This window comes from Benincasa hispida, chromosome 7, assembly GCF_027475165.1.
Source record: "Benincasa hispida cultivar pf3 chromosome 7, pf3_genome.v1.1, whole genome shotgun sequence".
NCBI classification, from domain to species: domain Eukaryota; kingdom Viridiplantae; phylum Streptophyta; class Magnoliopsida; order Cucurbitales; family Cucurbitaceae; genus Benincasa; species Benincasa hispida.
Genome location: NC_143484.1, coordinates 54,177,983 through 54,199,069, shown reverse-complemented (window position 1 = coordinate 54,199,069; position 21,087 = coordinate 54,177,983). Strand labels below are relative to the sequence as shown.

Here is a 21,087-nt window from a genome sequence, read left to right as displayed (position 1 = left end):
GTTATATCTTAAACCCTGATTTAAATGAGATAGAAGTATATAGTTAATAGGTTAAAGGCATCAATATACTCATCAAATATTCAAACATTTACTTCATATCATTGAACCTTCATTTAAATTAAGAAATTTCAACCAATGACCTACTAGGTCCCAAGATGTTAAAGCCATTTCTATCACCATCACTAAACCTTGGAGAAATCAAATTTTAAAAGGCAACAGTATGAGTTTTGATGAACCTCAAATTCAGAAATTTTTTAGTATGAAGTTAAAAGTGTGGTTTGGTTTTGGTTTGTGAAGTGGCTGTCCCTTTCTTCAATTTGCAATAAAAATGATGGGTTGTTTTCTGTTTCCAGCTTCCAGTGCTTTGACACCTTTCATTTCAATGCAGATTTCAGCTTTCAGAACACAACAAATACAACAAAGAAAGAGATAGAAAGAGAGATTTTTGAGTTTGACACCTTAGTTATTAGAAATACAGAGAAGGCCTGTCCTGGCTGCTGCCTGCTGCCTGCTGAGATATATTGTCAATCACACTCATCTAATAACATATAAAATTTTCAAAACTTTTGTTTATTTGTTTTCTCTTTTTATATTTGGAAATAGCTGCCCTTAACCAACTGAGGTTGACCCAACAAACCCTCCCTTTGCCTTTTTATCAACAAATTTCAACAGTCCCAATAAACTCCTTTCTATATCTCTCCCATCTCCATTCCCTGCCTTGGCTTTTCACCAAAAAAGAATGGTAACTCTAACCTCTTTTATCACTTTCTCAAGCAAATTCTCAAGTGGGTTTGGAAGATTAGAGATTTTTGTTTAAAAGACTATACGGTAATCATCATTAAGTAAACGGTGAAAAATTTAACATGGTATCAAAATAAAATATTGTTAATTCAATCCAGTAACTAGAACATTAATACATGCTCAAGCTTTTGAATTCTAGTGATACTTTTATCTTTTTCTTTTCAATTCTTATCATGTTTGTTGGGTTGGGGATATATATCTTCAACATTCAATAGAAATTTTAACACATGGGTGGATAAAGAAAGTTTCATGATATTGTTCATACTATATCTGTCCTTTTAAGAGAAAAGAAGTTAAAGAGGGGCTTTAACTAGAAAGCCAGTAAAAAAAATAATTAAAAATAAAATAAAAATAAAAGGGTAGAGATTTTTTCACCTTAAGGAATGTACTTGGATTGCAAAACCACATGAACAGTTTAGGGCTTACATCTTCAACAGTGCTGAAACAAAACAAACTTTGAAACTGAAATTAGAGAGGGTGAAGTTTTTTTTTTTTTTTTTTTTTTTTTTTCCCTCCACATTCATTTTTTTATCTCATTGGGAATCCCAAATTCAGACGTTTCATTCAATTCATTGTTTGGCACAGTGTATCAGGAATGTACTATCAACTGTGACAATGGGGTGAACAGTAATGGGTCAAGAAAGATAGCTTTGAACAACAGCCACCAACCAAACAGGACACTATCTCCATTAATGAGTTATCATATTTCTGAGCCAAAGATCTCAAACTGATAGCACCCTTCATTTCAACTTCCTTCCAAAACCATCTACGAATCTAATCTTCCTTCTCTATCTACCTCTGAATACATATACTTCATTTGGCTTTATACAAAAATCAAATCCCCATTTAGGTAATTTTCAACCTTCCTTCTTTTAGGATCATCAAAAAATCCCTTTACTCTTCTTGCGTTCACAGTTTGGTTCTATTTGGTAACAAGCCAAGAGAAAGAAAAGAGGAAATTTTGATCTAGTATCTTTAGTACAAGGAAGTAAAGAAGCAAACCCATTTCATTGAATTTGTTATAAAGTACTCCCTCTTTAATGAGATGATATAACTACGAGTACACTTTGTTTTGGAATCTATTAAAGATTCATCAATTTGTGTTTATGATTTCGGTAGAAATTATGCTACATAAGATTAGGATGAGTTTACTCTTCACTGTATAAAAAAAAAGCCAAAAGGAAGAACCATAAAAAAACAAGTAGAGGGATGTATAATGAGATAAACACACAAGTTTAGCATTGATTAATGCAATAAATTTGGAAAAAGTGACAATAATTTTGAAAAGGTTAGTGTATTCAGACAAAGGACAATATATATAGGAAGCAGAAGATGAGGGTTAACGTTGAAAAGTAAAACTGTGTGTAACAGTATTGCTCAACGCCTAAATTTCCCCCCTTTGTTAACTTCTTCCTTTCTGGTCTGGTCATCTCCCAAAAAAAAAAAAGGGTTATTAATTTTTTTGAGGGGTTTAAATTAAATTTTTTGAATTTGTTTCTTTCTTCTGTCAATCCCACGTGCGGCATTTCTTGCCCTACAGAACTGAGCCCCTGACTGCTTCCTAATAGCAGAATTATTATGATATTTGACAGCTTACCTGAACAAGCAAACTTAGGATCCTCTTCTCATACACTTGTGCAAACTCTTTGTCCTCTTCATTCTGTTCCTCCCTGTTTCTTTTTCATGATTAAAAGCAAGAACCCAAGCCCATCAGACAAATCTTATAACTTTGCAGGTAGTGAAAGAAAGTTTTGGAATTTTCATGAACTTTGATTGGAGATCAAATGATACAAAAAAGGTTATTACGTATAAATCAAACTGGGTTATCTCAGAAGTAATATTACTGTAAATAATTGGTTTATAATACATAATTATGTAATGTTGAAAGAACAAAACCCAACTGTTGTTTTTGGCTTCTAGCGAGATAGAGAAAGAGGGAAACTCCATTATATTTTGGCCCTGCCAACTAACCTTCTTCAACCCTAAATGGGCAGCAAAGGAGCAAAGGGTAGATAGGAGCCTGAGAATAAGGAGTATGTAATAAAAGAATATGGTAAGAAATGGCCCACAATATAAATGGTAGGGCTGAGCCGAAAGATTCTGTTGGGTTTGCTCCCTTGGAAGGATACGGAATGGAAGTTAAAGGTAATGGCGACGGGTACCCTTCAATGCAGAGAACAAACAAAGATGATGAATGAATCTTTATGTTGGGATTTGCAAATACCAATATATAAAACATATCATTTAAAAAGATCTTTCACTTTTCTATGTTTCTATGTTAAAAGTAATTGAGAGGAACAAACCAAGATTAAAAATAATAATAATAATAATAAAATCCCATGATGCTTCTTTATAATTCCAACATGTTGTATGATCTGTGAAGGAAAGAGGAGAGAGAGAAGATGAAATGAAACAATGTGAAAAGATTGATAATTTTGATTTTAAGGTGGACATGAAGATTGAAGCATATTGGTCAGGTAAAATTGTCGTAAAGCACAAGGACAAACAAAAATTCCTTCACACAAGACGCAACCATAAATTCATAACATGTGGATTCTGAAATTGCTGTCTCATAACAGATAATTTCGCTGTCTATGAATTCTCTTTGGCCTATACCTCCATCTGGAGCTAGTATTTGCAATAATATCTTATACCAGAAATTAAAAAATCACTTCAACTTCAACCCCTAATGTATAACCTAAAATTAATCATATCAAATCAAGTCTCCTTAAGCACATGTAAGTATTGAAACCAACTCAACTTCAAAAGAACATTCGTTTTCCTCTGAATCAGATCTGTCTTAGAGGAAACCAACCATAATATAAATACTGTTTAAAGTAGAGAGAGAGAGAGAGAGAGAGAGAATTAAATGAAGACCATGAATTTCAAATCAAAACTCATCCCATCCTCGAGGGTGAATGATTAATGAATGGGACAGATGCTCTCTCTCTTGTTTTTCTGTGTCTGAGCAAATTGATTGTAGGAAGGTAAAGGGTCCAGAGGTGACGACTGATGACCCAAATTTGCATTTGTATTTGCATTTGCATTTGCATTTGCTGTCCCGAGAAACAGAGATGACCCTAAAGGCCTCTCATACTGTGCCCTTCAAAAAACTTGTCATGTAATGGACAACGTACCCTGGAATCTGGACTGCCAACAGTGATGCATTTCTGCAGCAAGAAACCGTGTCCTTCGGCTCATGTTTCAACAAGAAAATGAATCATCATGCATTATGAAATCTCTCATTGTTTTCTAACTTTGGTGGGGCAAAATCTAGTTTCGCTTTCACGCTAACTTTTCTTCCACCAGAAATACAATTTCAAGTCCAATCGATGACTCAGTAGACTGCATTAAAAGCGCAGAGATGCACATTGCCTTAAATTATCATATGATTTGGGGGTTCACCCTATTCTTTCCTTTCTTCTTCCTTGAAGTTTGAGCCTTTTGCAAACCCAACCACATATTCTTTCTGATGAGTGTTTCAAACAATGACCAAGGATTAGAATATACAGGTGAGTGTTCTTACAAATCCTATAGGAAATCAAATTCAAGTGATGGTAGGGGTTCAAGCATAATTTGATCACTATCTTCCAAATGTGATGCAGTCATTTGCAATGGGGGCCAAACTTGCAAGTTTCTCAAAAGATTACAGTAGTCAGGGCCGGCATTGCATCAACAAATGGTAACTGTGGAAACGTTCGAGTCTGTCTTCTATGTATTCTCTGTTTAAATAGCAAACATTCTGACGGATGATCTCACTCAAGATGGGAACAATCTTGTGAATCCCTCCAACCAATTTAGATAGTCAAGGCCTGCATTAAAAGATGAATGTGGTGGAATGCCTGGTCTTGTCGATCGAGCTGTAGCATCATTTCCATCACAGTTCCTGCACAAAGGAAAAAGATAACATAAACTAACATCAGCCATGTTCCTACAGAATTTCCACATAGCAGCACGTGTGTGTGGGACAGATGGGGATTCCAGTTCCAGGGTACGAGTACAATAAAACAGAAAAAAAAAATTTCACCCTCTCTTCTTGACTAATAATCACCACCTGATTAATTTCCATTCAAAACATGTTGAACTACACTTGAGAGGGGGAAAAAACCCGAGTATAAAGATTCATGTAATTTTGTTATTGCAAGTGAAGCATTGTGTAACTTGTCTACAGAATATCACTTTTATCTCAATAACAAGTTGCCAGGATTCCAGTTTTTAGCACAATATTAAGAACCACATGTCCTTCCAGCTATGTATTATCTGTTCTCTTTAGTTCAAGTACTGCATACGAAGTCTATCCCATGATTAAAAGATGTTCAAAACTGTTAAAACAATGAAAATATAGGATGATAGAAGTCAATCCATTGGAAGTTAGACAGTTAATACAAATTATAAAGATGCTGCACCATCAATCAAGATCTTGAATCATAAGGTGTAACACAATTAGAATTTATACATAGCAACCAATAAAAAAATCCCCACCGACTGCCCATTAATGGATTTCAGATATCCCTTAATCCAAAATCAAAATAGAAATCAACCAAATCTTCACCTTCCAGGATCCACATAGAAAGGAACTGAGTATAATCTGCCTGCAGCAAATGAGCAGAGCTTAATAATATCACTTGAAAGTTAACTCCATAACTACACCACTCATCAGTTGTTTGGCTAGATATTATCCATAATTATTCATAGTTTTTCACAGTAGCAATGCACTGCTCAAAGTCATAATCTTCCACAATTAACATATGATATATTTTCCAAGACAGTTAATAGCAATGCACTGCTCAAAGTCATAATCTTCCACAATTCATAGTTTTTCACAGTAGCAATGCACTTCTTAATTCTCCCAGACTCACAATTAGCATATGAACAACGTAATCAATTGAGATGCTTGAGGTTTTAATGACAGACTGAAGATTCTAAAATTACTTTCTATCACATTAAAGAAACCAACAACCCCACAAAGGAGGGAAAAACAAGGAATGATTTGCCTGAATGTACAGAGAGAAGAAGTTCCCTAAATGATCACACATCCAAAGAAACTACAAAACTTTGTAAAGCAACTCACTTCAACGATCAGCCGTCAACGACTGCAATCGCATTTCTATCAACCTTGCTGTGAACTCCCCGTCACTAACCTTCAGCATTTTCGACAAAGGAAGTGACAATCCATGTTGAACCAATGAACGATGACGCGGTTTAATCTTCCTCTCCAAACTAAAGGAAAAATATTGCGGGAAAATTTTCAATTCCAACAAATCACCCTTCATGTCTTCTAAGAAATAATTCACTTTACGAACTAAATTATTCTGAATGCTATAAGTCAACAACCCAGGAGACCTCAACACCATATTAACCACATCCTCATGCGATAAGCCCAAGCTCTCAAGGTACTGAATCTTAGGCAAAAGTGTACGTTCAACACTCGAGACCAGTAGCATTGTCGTCTGGCACGTGATGGCGTTCAACCCAACAAAACCTAGGTCGCGCAAGAACTTCAACGCAGGTCGCAATTGAAGGTCCAAGTCGGAGACGAGAATTCTAGGGCATCGAATTATGGATTTTCGAATGTCGGGAAACGGAATTTGAACTTCATTAAGAAGGAAATCGAAGATGGGGTACAGATCATAGTCGGGATTGGCGGTGAGGAGTTTGGGGTACATGTCGAGAACGCGGCCGACTGCAGAGAGCTCGAGTCCCATGGAGGAGAGACAGACCTCGACGGATTTGACGGTGGAGAGAGTGGCGGAGCGAGAATCGGGATTCTCCCGGAAGGCTTTCCGGAAATCGACATTAAGGTGATTCTCGAGGTAGAGAATTTTCTCCCGGAAAAGGAGGCCGGCGTCGGAGTGGTCGGAAAATTGGGTATTGAGAGAAAGGGCGAACCGAGGTTTTCTGAAATTAGGGTTTCTCAAAGGCTTAAGAGCTTGGAATGAGGACCGAGGGAAGAGGAAGCATGGTGGAGGAAGTTGGAATCTGCTTATCATCTCAGAGACCGAAGCTTTTTCCCAGTGGAGGAAGAAGAAACACAAAATTGGACCAAATTTTTTATTTTAATCATAGTATAAAATCTATTCTTTTACGATTAAATCAAGAAAATTTCCAAAATGTCCATCCAAGCCTAAATAAAGTCGCCAATTAATTCTTTTACAAACGAAATAATTCACCTTCTAACTTCCAATTTGATAATTACTCAAATTATTCATTTTTAAATCTTTTTTTTTTTTAATTTTGAAATTTAAAATCATTTTTATGCACGAAGCAAAATACAAAAGTTTGATTGTTTCAAAAGAAAAAAATGTTTGAGAATTTGAGGTAAGTGTGCACATGAGATAAAGAAAGAGAGAAAAGAAAAACAAAACAAAACGTAAATGTGGTTTTTGCAACTTTTTCATCAATTGAATTAATGAGAATTGTGCTATAATTAGGAAAAAGTGAGAGTTTTAAACTTATTTAGAAGAAATGGGTCTTTTTTTGTCCCATTTGAAGAGACACATTCAACAATATTTTATTTTTATTTTTTTCTCGGACTGAATGCATCTTTTGAAGAGACAAATTCATTAAAAACAATTAGAAAAATGCAGTCTCTTCCAAAAAAAATATACTAAAATAATAAAATATTTTTGCTTTATTTTTTTTTTCATTCTTTTAACGACCTGAAACTCAACTCTTTCATTACTTATGTTTTTTTATCGTTAATAATATTTCATTTGTTTAATTCTAAATCATTGTTACCTAAAATCAACTATCTCACTAAACTCGTTTTTTTATTTTGATCGTAATATTACTAGTTTTTTAACAGTATAAACAATGATGTTATTTTGAGATTAAGAAATTTCTATGATTAAAATATTAATTTATAATTTCAAATTATTGTTTTTGTTTAAAGTTGTTAAACTTATGCAAAAATATAGATATTAACTTTCGACTATTGTAAATAATATTTAAGGTTCTTTAAGATATGTTGTAGACTACAAGTGCATTTTCCTAATTGAATTTCATTAATAAATTTAATCATATGTACAATGTTCTTTATTCACGACTAGAAGAAGATCCTCTATTACGCCTAGATCGATCATGTTGAGTGATATAGTGCCCACGATCGTCACGCCCTCTTACACTTGATGGTTGACTTTCCTATGCAAAGTGTATACCCTCACTAGGTTGTCGATATGTCACATACTAGTCATGGACATTTGGATGGACATGTGAAGTTTGTCCTTCTTCCATGCTTAGTGTACTGAGGGTTGTTGGAAAAAATTCAAATGTTGAGGGAGAGGACATCATGGAAGTATGTGTAAAATGATCAAGTGGCATTGTTGGATATTCATTCCGAGCATTAGGTCGAATAGGAACATCCTCATGTCTTGTTGATCACCTTATTCTTCTATTGGAACATCATCATCAAAATATCACACTCGATATATCGAGGTGAGTCTACGCAAGGTTCTTTGAGTAGATAATGGCAAATTTGGAAGCTCGGCCTGAAAAAGAATTGAATAACAAGTTAATGACTTTAAAATTTATTTTGGTGTGCAATGAAGAAATAAAATCAAACAATTCTAGTAAACAATAAACTCATACCAACAAGTGATAGGATGCTCCTGCTTTAGTTATGTATCGCTTTCTCACAGTGGAATACCATTCAATATATCCAGGCTCGGTACCTGCACCGTTGTTAATAGGAGATCCATTAACAACCAAACTCTATCGATTTTCCCAAATTGAAATTTGATGAGCCAAATATGCAATCCAGTCTCGCTCATGCCTGCCCCTTAGATCGTGTGAATGAAGTCGGGCGTCTGTGTTGCAAGGTTGAGTAATTTGTTGCAACATTCCAAATTGACGCATCACACAATCTAGGTGATGCCTCTCCATAACAAAGAAGCATATGAGTGGACATCTGGATGTCCATATCTCATTACCATCGAGACAGTATGGCGGCAATAGTTGGATAAGATGATTATATGGCTTCCAAATAATCTACATGCATATGTGTCAAAATATGAATTAACTAGAAGATTGAAACATTATGAATATATGATATATGAATGAATAAAATATTACCTGGTTAGACATATATGTATCGCGTATGTGCCTATACTGTACTAGAACATGCGTCAGTGCTCTAATTACAGAATAGTTATCATTCCATCTGCAACAATCACAAGTTTAATTTTAGCTATTAGTATTTTATAATGAACACAACAATAATGAGATAAATATGCTTCTTACTGCAAGTGGTCTGTCACCTAAGTTGTTCTCGTATCTATGGAGTCGTCGAGGCGCTAGAAGAGGAAATCGATCCCATGCCCAAATTTATAGCAATAAAAGTGGCCATGCAATGTCTTTTCCATCTATAATTGCACCCTTGCATAGTTGCCTATACAACCATGCAAGACATCCAACGCCCCAACTGTAAGTCCCGACAACATCAAAATTCACCAAAAGAGGAAGATACATCAGGTGCACTATGTTGTTGGATTTTCGGGAAATACCAATCCTCCAATCAACGTGAGAATATATGTTCGAGTATATCGTTGCAGGTCCTCTTCATGTGCATGGTCTGGTAGATGGGTGAAGTTGTAAAATTTATCAACTAACTATGGCAGGCTTACGACCTCCCTTAAGAACGACGTCATTTGTGGTTACGCCTAAAAGAAGGGTACAAAGTTGTTCCCAGTCATAATTTAGAGACCCGATCAATGGTCTTCCATTAATCGAGAGTCCAAATTGGATGGCTACATATTGAAGTGTAATTGTACACTCTCCATGCAACATGTGGAAAGTGTATGTCTCCTGCCGCCATCGTTCCATTAATGTCGTTATCAGATGCTAGTCTAGTTGTATAAATTTTATACAAGAGACTCTGTATAATCCTGTAGCTCGTAGATAGTTCAATATACGAGCGTCTGGGTTCTCGTGCTTTCAAATAACAGCCTCTCTTCGCCGACAATGCATTGCATCGATATGCTCGTCTTACCAAATAGCCTCAAATCTATGGTTGCACTGTAAGTACAAAACTGAGTCGTTGTATGGCCCTGTGGTAACATCCCCATCCATCTGATCCCATAAAAACAATATTAAATTTAACTTAAATATTTAGTAAAAATCAATGTGATTACAACCAATAAATACAATGACAATTAATAAAAAATACACCCTTCATTGTATAAATACAATCAATAAATACAATGACAATTAATAAAGAATACACCCTTCATTGTATCAATACAATCAATAAATACAATTACAATTAATAAAGAATAAATAAGTAAAAGAAGTTACAATCAATTAAATACAATGACAATTAAAAATAAATAACTAAGTCGCATCACGAGCTCTATTGGGATAATTCTGTCTATTATGCCCTTCTTATCTGCAAATTGTGCACTGTATCTTGTAACATTCCCTCCAATCCATCTCGTTTTACATGCGAGAAGTACACGGTCTACCAACCTTCCTAACTCATGATTTGTTTGGATAAATAGTGGGAAAGTTAGGATCAGACCAACATTTTTTATTGAGGATGGGTTCGAACTGGGGTGAATAACATGCCAGGTAAGTGAGAATTTTGTAATAGTCTTCAATGTAGTAAAAGTAGTCTACCCCAATGGTCTTACATGCAGCCATATCGTGAGAACAGAGGATTCCAAAACTCTGCCACTTATTGCATGTGCATGTTCTTTCACTTAATTTTATTTGGTGTGTGTTTCCACCCTTTAGTGTTATTGAGTTGATTGAGGTGGTGGCATCACACAACCCTATTCGATGGTCAAATATATTAACGGAATGTTTAATTGGACGTTGTTCATAACGAGTTATTTTCTTTACCGCATACTGATGACATGCAGAAATGCATGACATCTTAGGCCTTTTACTTAGAATTATGAAGGTTGTTAGGCAGAATATGTGTCGATCATGATAGGAATTCACAAGAATATGAGCTTGTATCGATCAGCATGTCGAATCTCATGTAACCCATTATTTTGCATTAATTATGCGTTCAATGTTCTATTTTGGTAGACAATGCAGGAAATGAACACAAACACGGAAACTAAACCATCGCATAGATGACCGCATGTGGAGAAACACTCCATCGCAAGGAAAACACATCAATCAATGCATGGATGTTGCAGTAATTAGCCGTATGCATCCATCACATGGGAATTGCGCTCATCAAGCGATTGCGCTCATCATGTAAAGTTGCGGTGTTAAATGAATGCGGCCATTTAATGACTACGGCTACGCGACAATGCATTCTAATGGGATCAATGCAAGGTAGGCGGAATGAACGCATCAACGCATCTACCTTGAGAAATTCCAAAGCTGATGCTGACATTTTACCTACTGCGCTGTTGGTGGCAGAGGTTCAGAAAGAACTAATGCACCGAACGTCAAACTCAAAGAAGTCCAATCATTGCTATCGGCGACCCAAGCTCTATAAATAAAAGCCGATGAGCTGAAATTCATTTTATCCAAGGTTTTCGCCTAAGGTTCGCCTATGGCGGATCCTTGTGATCCAGACAAATGCGTGAGAAGATGGCTGAGAGTTCTTCACCTCCTTCTCCATTCCGAGTGACAACCAGAGCCTTCGACCGGAGTTAGATCTCGAGAGAGTCAGCTCCTCCACCCATCCATGGTACCACCAGCAGCCTAGACGCGCATCCGCTAGAAGCAAAGTTTAGCTTCCAGTTGGTCATTTCTTTTTCCTTTCTTTATCTATATTATATTGTATGACATTTTGACTTAAAAAACTAATACAATGTGTTTTCAATGCATTTCTTTATTCCTTCGACTCCATCTCCATCTTCTTGCTTAGCATATTTACTTTCATTTTAACACTTAGTGGGATTCTTTGGATATTGCATACTTAGTCATGTGGATTAGGGATATGAAGCACGTAGCAAACTACCGAGAGGTATGCATTGCATGAGTATGTGAGTAATCTTATTTGCTTAGTGTGAAGCTGCTGCAACGCCTGTCTATGGGCTAACACATTGCTTGTCTATGAATGAAGTCAGTAACAATCAACTGTCCAGGAGGGTAAGTGGTTGGACGCATTAAGCAAGGTATGCGTTATTCACTAGGGATAGTAACAATCTTGTGTCAATCAAGTTCATGTGCTTGTCTTGTTTTATGTTGCGCCTAACACCCCTTTAGAGCTACTCAAGAGAGAGTCTAAAGAAAGAACCTAATGACTCGAGAGAGCTAGGTTAGAATCTAGACTCGAGAGAGCGAGATTAGATCAGCATAAGCAAGAGATAGAGACTTAGAGATAAGCTCTATTTGTCGACACTGCATCGCTTGCACCCTAGGAATAGGAATGATGATATGTGATCGCTTTGTTTGTGTATCATCGCATAGACAAGAATTAGAGGCTTATGTGTAGGCCTTATAGACACTTCTGCACATACATCGCATGCGTTCTAGCATTAGATGCCGTAGCATTCGCACTAAGAGGTGGTTTACTATTGTATGAATGTTGCATGATCGCATTAGTTTGCATTGACTAGGGTTGCCCTTGCAATCACTTTTAAGTTTTGCAATGAAAATACCTCTGCATTTTATCTATTTTCCCACACATTTATTTCATATCAAGATTTGTCGTATCTCTACCTTTCATGCATATTCTCATTGCGTTGTCTGATAGATAGGAGTAGGAGTAGGATTAACTTAACAACATCCCCTCCATTCTTTTATTCAACCGCCGCATGCACAATTACCGCAAACATATAGTTACAAGTCCCTGTATTCGACCTCGGATTACCCGAGAAACTTGCGTTCATGTTATACTTGGTGTGAACACAAGAAAACTTGTGGCAGGACGCATGGTCATCGCATACATTCGATTAACGCATTTTTCATTCTGCATGACCATCGACACATGACTATCAACACATATCTTAGGAATATGCATCGCATAATGCGTCCAAGGGAAGTTGGTTGTCGAGTAAAATTGACTTCCAATTTTCCGCCATCATATACCTATGACAAATACGACAATTACTTAGAATACCTCTACAGTCAGTATAAAAACGTAGGTAACTAAGATGTGAATAATTTACCTTATGAAACACTCTCCCGATTCAAGAGCGGTCTCTATTTCTACACGACGAGTAGCGAAATAAACAATAGTTCGATAGAATGTTGCTTGGATTAGAGTAGTGATGGGTAGATTTTTGGCTCCTTTCAGAACAACATTTGTACTTTCAGCCACATTCGTGGTTAGCCATCCATAACGATGACCACCATCATGTGACTGTGTCCACTGCTTAGGATCTATGGAAGCAAAATATCATAAGCAATTAGGGTTTTCTATTTGAAGTTCGGCCATACAGTCATTAAACTTCCGAACTTGAAATTTTGATCCTACACTATATACTAAACTCTTCAATAGACTATTTTTATACTTGTCATTAAAATTACTCGCCATATGTCGCAAGCATAATCTGTGGTCTACTCCAACCCAACCTTTGTTAGGGTTTCTGACGGCAGATATAATGCCTTTGTGTCTATCTAAAATTAGACACATTCCCTCCCTTCTAGGCACCACATGATCCCATAAATTCCTCAAAAATCAGCCCCACGAGTCAGCACTATCCTCCGATACAATGACGTATGCAATCGGATAGACGTGACCATTTGCATCTACTAAGGTAGCTATTAACAATGTGCCTTCATACTTCCCATACAAATGGGTTCCGTCAATTTGAAGTAGGCCTGCAATACTTGAAACCCTCGATAACAGGTCTAAACAACCAAAACACGCTACTGAACATTACAAGCCTTTCATCACAATCCACCTCATTTAGCCTCCAATGGACGACTGTACCGGGGTTTGTGATTTGCAAGATATTCATCCATTTAGACAGCAAATTGTACGATTCGATCCGATCTCCGAATATCTTCGCAATTGCCTTTCTTCTTATGTCCCACACTTTCCAGTAACTGATGGAATAACCATATTGTTTCAAGATAATATCTTGTAATGTTTTGATGTCAATTGACAGATTTTTTTTCACTATGCTACTTACCTCAGATGCAATTAGATCTGAGTCCAATTGATTGTGATCCTGACTCAGTCTTGCATACACACAAGAATGCGGGCCATTGTACTGGGTAATTTCAAATTTATCTTGTTTTTTACGGCAAACAGTACGAAGTCTCTATGTGCACCTAATGCCATATCTTTTACACCTAACATCCCATGTTATTTTCTTCGATTCAATGACTTCAAAATTTTGATGTCGAATGATTGAATAGTTTTTCACTGCATTTTTTAAATCCAAATTGGAATTGAATATCATCCCCTTAAGTAGTGAATCAGACCCCATATTACTGTCTTCCCCCGTTGTCGAACTGGGTTCAATGGTCATCTTGTTCAGGTCTACGCCATAAAATTGACTAGGTAGTTGATCTAGATCGATATCATCATCGTCTATTTCAACTTCTTCGTCATTTGTGGCAATAGTTGGATCACAATGCTCATCCTCCACATCATGACTTTCCAACTCAACAGTAGTTTCAACTTCTTCTCTCATTGAGGTTGGACTTTGGACACTAGGTTGTGATATATACAGTTTAACTCTATTTGGAGGGTATGGAGCGTTGCTCATCATGAACCGTACATCAGTCTCACTTCGTAATGAGATGGGAATATAGAAAATAGATCCCGCTACATAACTACCATATCTAAATATTATTTCTACCCCATCATCTCTATTTATGGATAATGCATCACATAATCCATCGATTAATGTGTTGAAGTCAACTTGACGATGCATGTTTATACGAAGAGATGGTTGCCTATCATATTCTATCTCGTTTGGTCCATTAACAATGTTTCCATGCATATAACATAAAAATTCCACAACGTCCATCGTAGTTTGGCAAATGCAATTTGATATTTATCATAATATTTGTAAGTATATATTAGGCCAAATATATTAATGTGTTATTACTATTTCTTTTAAATATGTAAAAATAAAGGATTTTTTTTTACAAAATAATATCTACCTTCAAACAAAATAATAATAAAAAGTAAGTACAAAATCATGATAAATATTATTACCAAAGACATGCATCATCATTTGACCATAAATCAATGATAAATATTCTTTTATATTGACATTAATCTTTGTTCTTTAGTCATCATAAAATTTATAATATTAAGGTGAATAATCCTAAATTAAATTGACTAGATAAACAATAAACATAACAATAACAACACAATATTACTAACAATAACATTAACATTAACATTCAAACATTCAATATTCAATCAATACATCATTCCAAATAATAGTAAATAACTATATACATACCCTTTGAATGACTTGATTGTAGAATTTTCTCAGAGATAATAGCCATTGTAAACAGAAAAAAAAAAATTCAATACAAAATTATGGATATTTCATTTCAGAAATAAAACGTCCAATTAACTGACTATAAAATAAATTCTCCAATTAATCTACTATAAAATAAATTCTCCCATTAATCCATTATAAAATAAAACGTTTTAGTTTAAATCCAATACTATTGTTAACTTTAAATTATTTCTTTAATTCGTTTTAGGTTTTTTTTTTCTTTTCTCCACAAAATAAAGTAATATCACAATTTTTTTCCATTAGGAACATATTCTTAATTTTACATTAAAAACTACTAATAGCTTTTAAAATTTTGGCAAAATGAAAAAATATATATAAATTTTACATTTAAAAAGATTTATTTTTTTCCATTAAGAACATATTTAAATACCTATTTTTAGATTTCGTTAAAATTTTCTTTGAACGTGAATTAAAGATAATTTTTTATTTTTAAAAATTTGAATTAGATTATTTTTACTAAAAGTATGAAAAAAAACATTATTTTTACTATGTAATATTTTTTTTATTAATGACTTTTTCATATGTTCAAACATAAATAATTTGAGACTATGATGTAATATTTTAAAAATCTTAGTTGAATATTCTAAACTATATTTTTAAAATAATTATCATAATTTAACATTTTCGTTGTTGATTTGGTAGCTATTTTTATTTGATTCCATTTAAAATTACCTCAATAAAATTTTTCATCTTAAAAAAAACAACCAAAATAACAATAAAATTGCAAAGTAATTATTTTAAAAGAAGTAGATAAAAACCAAAGAAGGCATACCAACTAGTAGTAAAGCGGACTACATTAAAGTTTATTATATTTATTAGAGTTAGTTTTAATACTTAACCCCAACATATATAAGACAATGTTAATCACATGTAATTCTCCCTTGTGATAACCCACTATAAAAAAATATATCAACTTATTAAAATAAAAATATTGCACCTTACCACAAAAAAACTTTGGATAATGGTTTGTAGAACTTCTCTTTAATATAATATCCACTGTAAACCAAATAAACATTAAAAAAATCATTAAAAATGATCAAAAACTTAATTTAAAGTTAAATAACAAAAAATATATCAACTTACCAAATAAAATACTACACTGAAATAAATTAATAATATGAAGGTGGAAATGAAAGTAGAAGATGATCGATATTTTAAAATAAATGAAGAATGTGGAAGAAATGAAAGGAATTTTCTTTTGGGTGAAGATGAAATGAGAGCTTCGATGAAGGGGAAGATGAATTCAGTGAAGGAGAAGATGAATTCGGTGAAGGGAAAGATGAACTCGATGGAAGAAATGAAGGGAAGACGGTTTTTTTATGGTAGAAGGAGGTGCAAGAAGACAAAATTGGTCAGAATGTGTCTGTTATATATAATAATAATAATAATAATAATAATAATAATAATAATGCGTAGAATAAAATTAAAAAATAATAAAATATTGTTGAATGCGTCTCTTTAAGAGACGCATTTGGATGGGGACAAAAAAAGACCATTTTTTCCTAAATAAGTTTAAAACTCCCACTTTTCCCTAATTAAGTTTCAAAACCCCCCACAAATCTAAATAATCCTAATTGCATAAACCACCCCTAAAATATGAGGTTTGTTACAATTACACATCTAGTTAAAGTTGGGTGACTCACATATGTAGGAGAAGGATAAATTTGTCACACAAAAAATATGTTCATTTATCTGGACGAGCGTTACAAAGAATCAAAGAGGAAGAAGAAAATGTAATGTATTTAGTAGAAAGAGAGAGAATTGAAGATACTTTCTCTTGTAAGAACCAAACCATTTTGCTTTGATGTACCCATTTCTTCTCCATGGAGGCACATGCATATTCTTCTTTTGCATAGAATCTTTCATGGCAGAGCACATTAGTTTCACCACCAATGTCACCTCTTCCAAATTTTTTATGAACATCTTTGGAAATATGTTGAGTGATGATATGTATTTACTAGTTAGATGGCCAATTTCAAATACTCTAGCTAAAAGGATTTTTACAATGTACCGATTTCTACCAAAATTAACGTCAATATACTCACGGTCACTGCCAAAAATGACTGGAGTTTCTCCATCTTCGATTTTCATAACTTGCATTTAATGAATAAGGAATTAAACTACTGTTTGAATTTCTTTTCAATATTCCTCTCGTTCTTCCAAAAATTCAGAATCTTACCAGATTCTGGCTTCAACAAAGTCGACTTCTCATCCTTCAAACGACCATTCTCATCCCAAATTCAAAAAAATTTAACCGATTTAATTTCCTGGTGATGAAGAAGACCTATGTCTGAATCGATTGAGACTATTGGGCATCTCTTCCATCACCATTAGAGCCTATACTTTGCAACGTCATCTCACGAGGAAGTATCTTCATTTCTCTCTCTTTTCACTAAATTGGTCATCTTTTCCTCCTCTTCCTTGATTCCTTTGTAAAACTCATTAGGATGAATGAACATTTTTTTTCTTAGGACAAATATGCCCTTGTGTGAGTCACTTAATATTAACCTAAGGGGATACTTGCAATATTTTACAAAGTCTAGGGGAGGTAATTGATCAAATTAAAAATTTAGAGGTGTAATTGTAATAAACCTCATACTCTAGGGGTGGTTTGTGCAATTTTCCCAATTTTAATAATGAAAACAAAATGGGTATGACATTTCAAATTTGTTTGTAATTTAAATTTAGTATTTTGTAGTAATTGAAAATATTTTAAATTTTGGAGGTTAAATTGAATTACTGTAAAAGGATGATTCAATTTAAATATTTACTCCGAGAAGAATTTTGAAATTTAAATTTGATTAAAGCAAAATTTGGAATTTAGGTAAAATTGTTTCAATTTTAATTTAATTTGAAAATTTGAATTAAAATTTGGAGTTTCGAGTTTTTTTTGTATTTTTATTTTTTTAGAAAATAATTAAATTAAATCGATTAATCGTGATAATTGATTTACCCAAAAAGGATTTGGGATTTTGAATCCAAAAAGGATTTAGATATTTTGATTTTGTAGAAAGAAAAAGGAAAAGGTTTAAGTTGCTATAAATAGGTGATTTGGGGTTAAGGTTTATTTATGAGTATGAAGGAAAAAGAAAAGAGAAATTAGGAAAGAAAGAAAGAAAAAAAAAAGGGAAATTAAAAGTTTTTTTTTTCTTTTCTCTCCTCTTCATGCTCGCACATCAGACTCTCACCCCCTTTTAGTTTTTTTTTTCCTTTCCCTTTTTCAAGCTTTAGAAACCCTAGCCGCCGACCTACCCGCATAGTCGCCTCCGACCTCCGTCCTCCGTCGACACCGTCGTGGAGGCCCGGCGACCCAAGTGACCTCCTTTGTTCAGTGTTTGCGAGGCTCAACGCCACCACTGAGTGTCGTAGCCACTGTCGTATCCCAAACCACTCGCAACGACCACCGATCAGCTCCATCGTGCACCTTCGTTCGCGCAAAGCCCAACCGTCCGCATCCAATTGTGCACTCCTGCAGTCGTCGTTGTCCGTCGGATTCATGATGCGAGCTTAGGAGTGTATTGTATGAGGTAATTGGAAAAATAGTGCAAATGTGATTGATGCATTGGTGCGTTAGTGATGCGTTAGTGCATCAGTGATGCATTAGTTATGCATGAAAGGACGCGTGACACTCCTCTTTATGTGTTCAAGTTTTCCTGAATTAGACCCAAGTATAAATCCAACTCAGGTTTAAGTCTAGGGTCAAACTCAGGGATTTAGATTAAAGCTAACGCAGAGCTTGCATTGTAGCTGATGTAGAAGTAGCCTAAGTGAATGCAGAATGAGTTATCTACATTTAAGTTTCCTGTGTGCGTGAAAGAAGATACAAAAAGGTCAAGTAGAAAACAGGGGGACGTGTGAAAATGGTGTTTAGTGCAAGGGATATGCACCGATCTAAGTGAAATGTACACGTACAAGAATGTGATGTGGATGGAAATGACGTTTATCTCCGTTTATGCGTTAAATTCCTGCTTACTTTCTATTCAACACTTCTCAATGCGAATGTCAATACAATTCCCTATCTCTAGGATGTATGCGTTAGTCATAGAATGCAATAAAACAATAGTGTGTCTATCTCTAGATGTACCAAGCGTTTCTAACTTAATGCTTGATTGCTTATTCTCTCGAATAATTCGAGTTAAAGTAGCTTTTACCAAATGACTCAGTTGGCTTAGGCATTTAGAAATTGATTTTGCATGAAGTTATAAATTCATCTAACGTAAAGCAAGAAATATACAGTAGCAAAGTGTAGTAGATCAAATATGTGAATTCATAAAGAAACTGATTGTCTTTACAAGATCAATACTCAATCAAATGAGATGAAGAGAATTAGAATTCAGATGAAAAGAAAGAAGTCAAGCCGCAAAGTACAACCTCTTGTCCTATTTGGCTCAATTTAAATTCGTGTACAACCAACTTGTAGAAGAAATGGAAGAAAATTCTCTCTCGAGCTAAGCTTTCTCCACTCTTTGATCGACGGTGGGAGTGGTTCTCTTCCTTCTTGTGTTATTGTCATGGTAGCACAACTCTAAGTCTCTAAATTTCAGAATTGTACAAATTGAGCTAATCCTTCATCTAGTGGGATTTCTTCTATTTATAAACGTTGTTCTTCATCAGCTTGATGATGGGGCAGCATTAAATTCCATACCCTGGTTAGCCGCCTGCCACTCAGACACTTTTCAGACGCTGCCAGTTATAGATGTTCATGCTTGCAAGTGGTGATTTGACACAAACAACTTGAATCAATGAATCTTTCTTGCGTTCAAACCCCTCCGACGCATGCTTATGCGTTGATGTTGCCTGTGACACTTAGAATCTTTGTTGAAATCCTGCAATATTATGCGATAGTGCCGCAGGTTTTCAGTAATAAACACTCTTTTGTATGAGTTTGGTAGTTTGAGTAATTCTATGCGTTTTCTCTAAGAATGATGAGATTTTATCATTAAAAACCTTAATTGTTCCAACTTTGAGAGACAATAACTTGTATTTCTACAAGTTATCAGTCGTCGTGCCTCTTCCAGACGTTGTTCGTCGCTGCCACGTGTCAGTTCGATCGTCTGACATCATCTTCTGTCATTCAATCGTTGTTTTTGGTTGAAACCTTGTTTGGATGAGGTTTGGGTAGATTCTGTGGGTGTTTGTTATAGTTTTGAGTATCCATTATGTTTTGGCTTCGATTTTACTTTACCCATTGTGTTTGGACTTTAGATTCAAGATTTAGAAGTTTTTAAGTCGTTGCCCATCAAGATAGAGACCATTTTTTAGGCAAAAAAATTGTTAAAGTTTGATAGGTTTTGGGTAAGTTGTTGGATGGTTATTCTTTTGGATTGAGAGTAATAGAGAAAAAAAAATTAAGTTATTAATTTTGGATTTAATTCATGTTTAGGTTGGCCAATTGAATTGAGTTTTGGAATTTTTTTTTAGACTAAGACACAACATTGGGTTGATTCAAGTTTACTGGACCATTTTTTTTTAACCAATTTACTAGACCATTTTTTTAAACTAATTTGAGGTAAGTGATACTATTACTGGTGTCTTCGTGCCAGACATTCTAGATTAGGTTTATCAAGTTAATTATTGGACTTTAGAAGCATGACTTTGACTATGTGATACACTTGTTGCATGAAAGTTATGGGTATTATGAGCATGTTTGAACTTCCATGTTATGTTATGATTTGTGCAGCGGGATCAGTACTAAAATTTATGTATGTGATGCATGATTAGACCAGCAGGGGAAATTTACTATCTCGCCTCGATGCATGTTTTATTTTAGGGGACCGACATCTGCATGTTACGATTATGTGAATTGACAGGTTCACTTTCATGTTTCTTCTATGCTTTAACGGTGTGTCATCAGGCCATTAAATATGTGAGTCAAGGCAAGATAGGTTATCCT

At 34.8% G+C, this 21,087-nt stretch overlaps 1 protein-coding gene across 2 annotated transcripts; it reads right to left on the bottom strand.

Moving 5' to 3' along the window:
• Positions 1–3,473: 3,473 nt before the first annotated feature.
• On the bottom strand, positions 3,474–6,951 carry EMB93 (Mitochondrial transcription termination factor family protein). 2 transcript variants are annotated; one of them, XM_039036979.2, is made up of 3 exons: positions 5,873–6,951; positions 5,354–5,393; positions 3,474–4,687 (listed from the first exon to the last, which is right to left on the bottom strand). In XM_039036979.2, exon 1 carries the CDS (start codon positions 6,789–6,791, stop codon positions 5,874–5,876), a length of 918 nt encoding a protein of 305 aa, XP_038892907.1. In that variant the 5' UTR covers positions 6,792–6,951; the 3' UTR covers positions 3,474–4,687; positions 5,354–5,393; position 5,873. The 2 variants fall into 2 exon arrangements, with proteins under 2 accessions (XP_038892907.1, XP_038892906.1); XM_039036978.2 differs by lacking the exon at positions 5,354–5,393 and having other exon boundaries at positions 5,873–6,944.
• Positions 6,952–21,087: the final 14,136 nt, after the last annotated feature.

Bases quoted from the DNA above. Each gene is read 5' to 3' on its own strand.
- EMB93 (XM_039036979.2), bottom strand. From the start codon at position 6,791: ATGATAAGCAGATTCCAACTTCCTCCACCATGCTTCCTCTTCCCTCGG.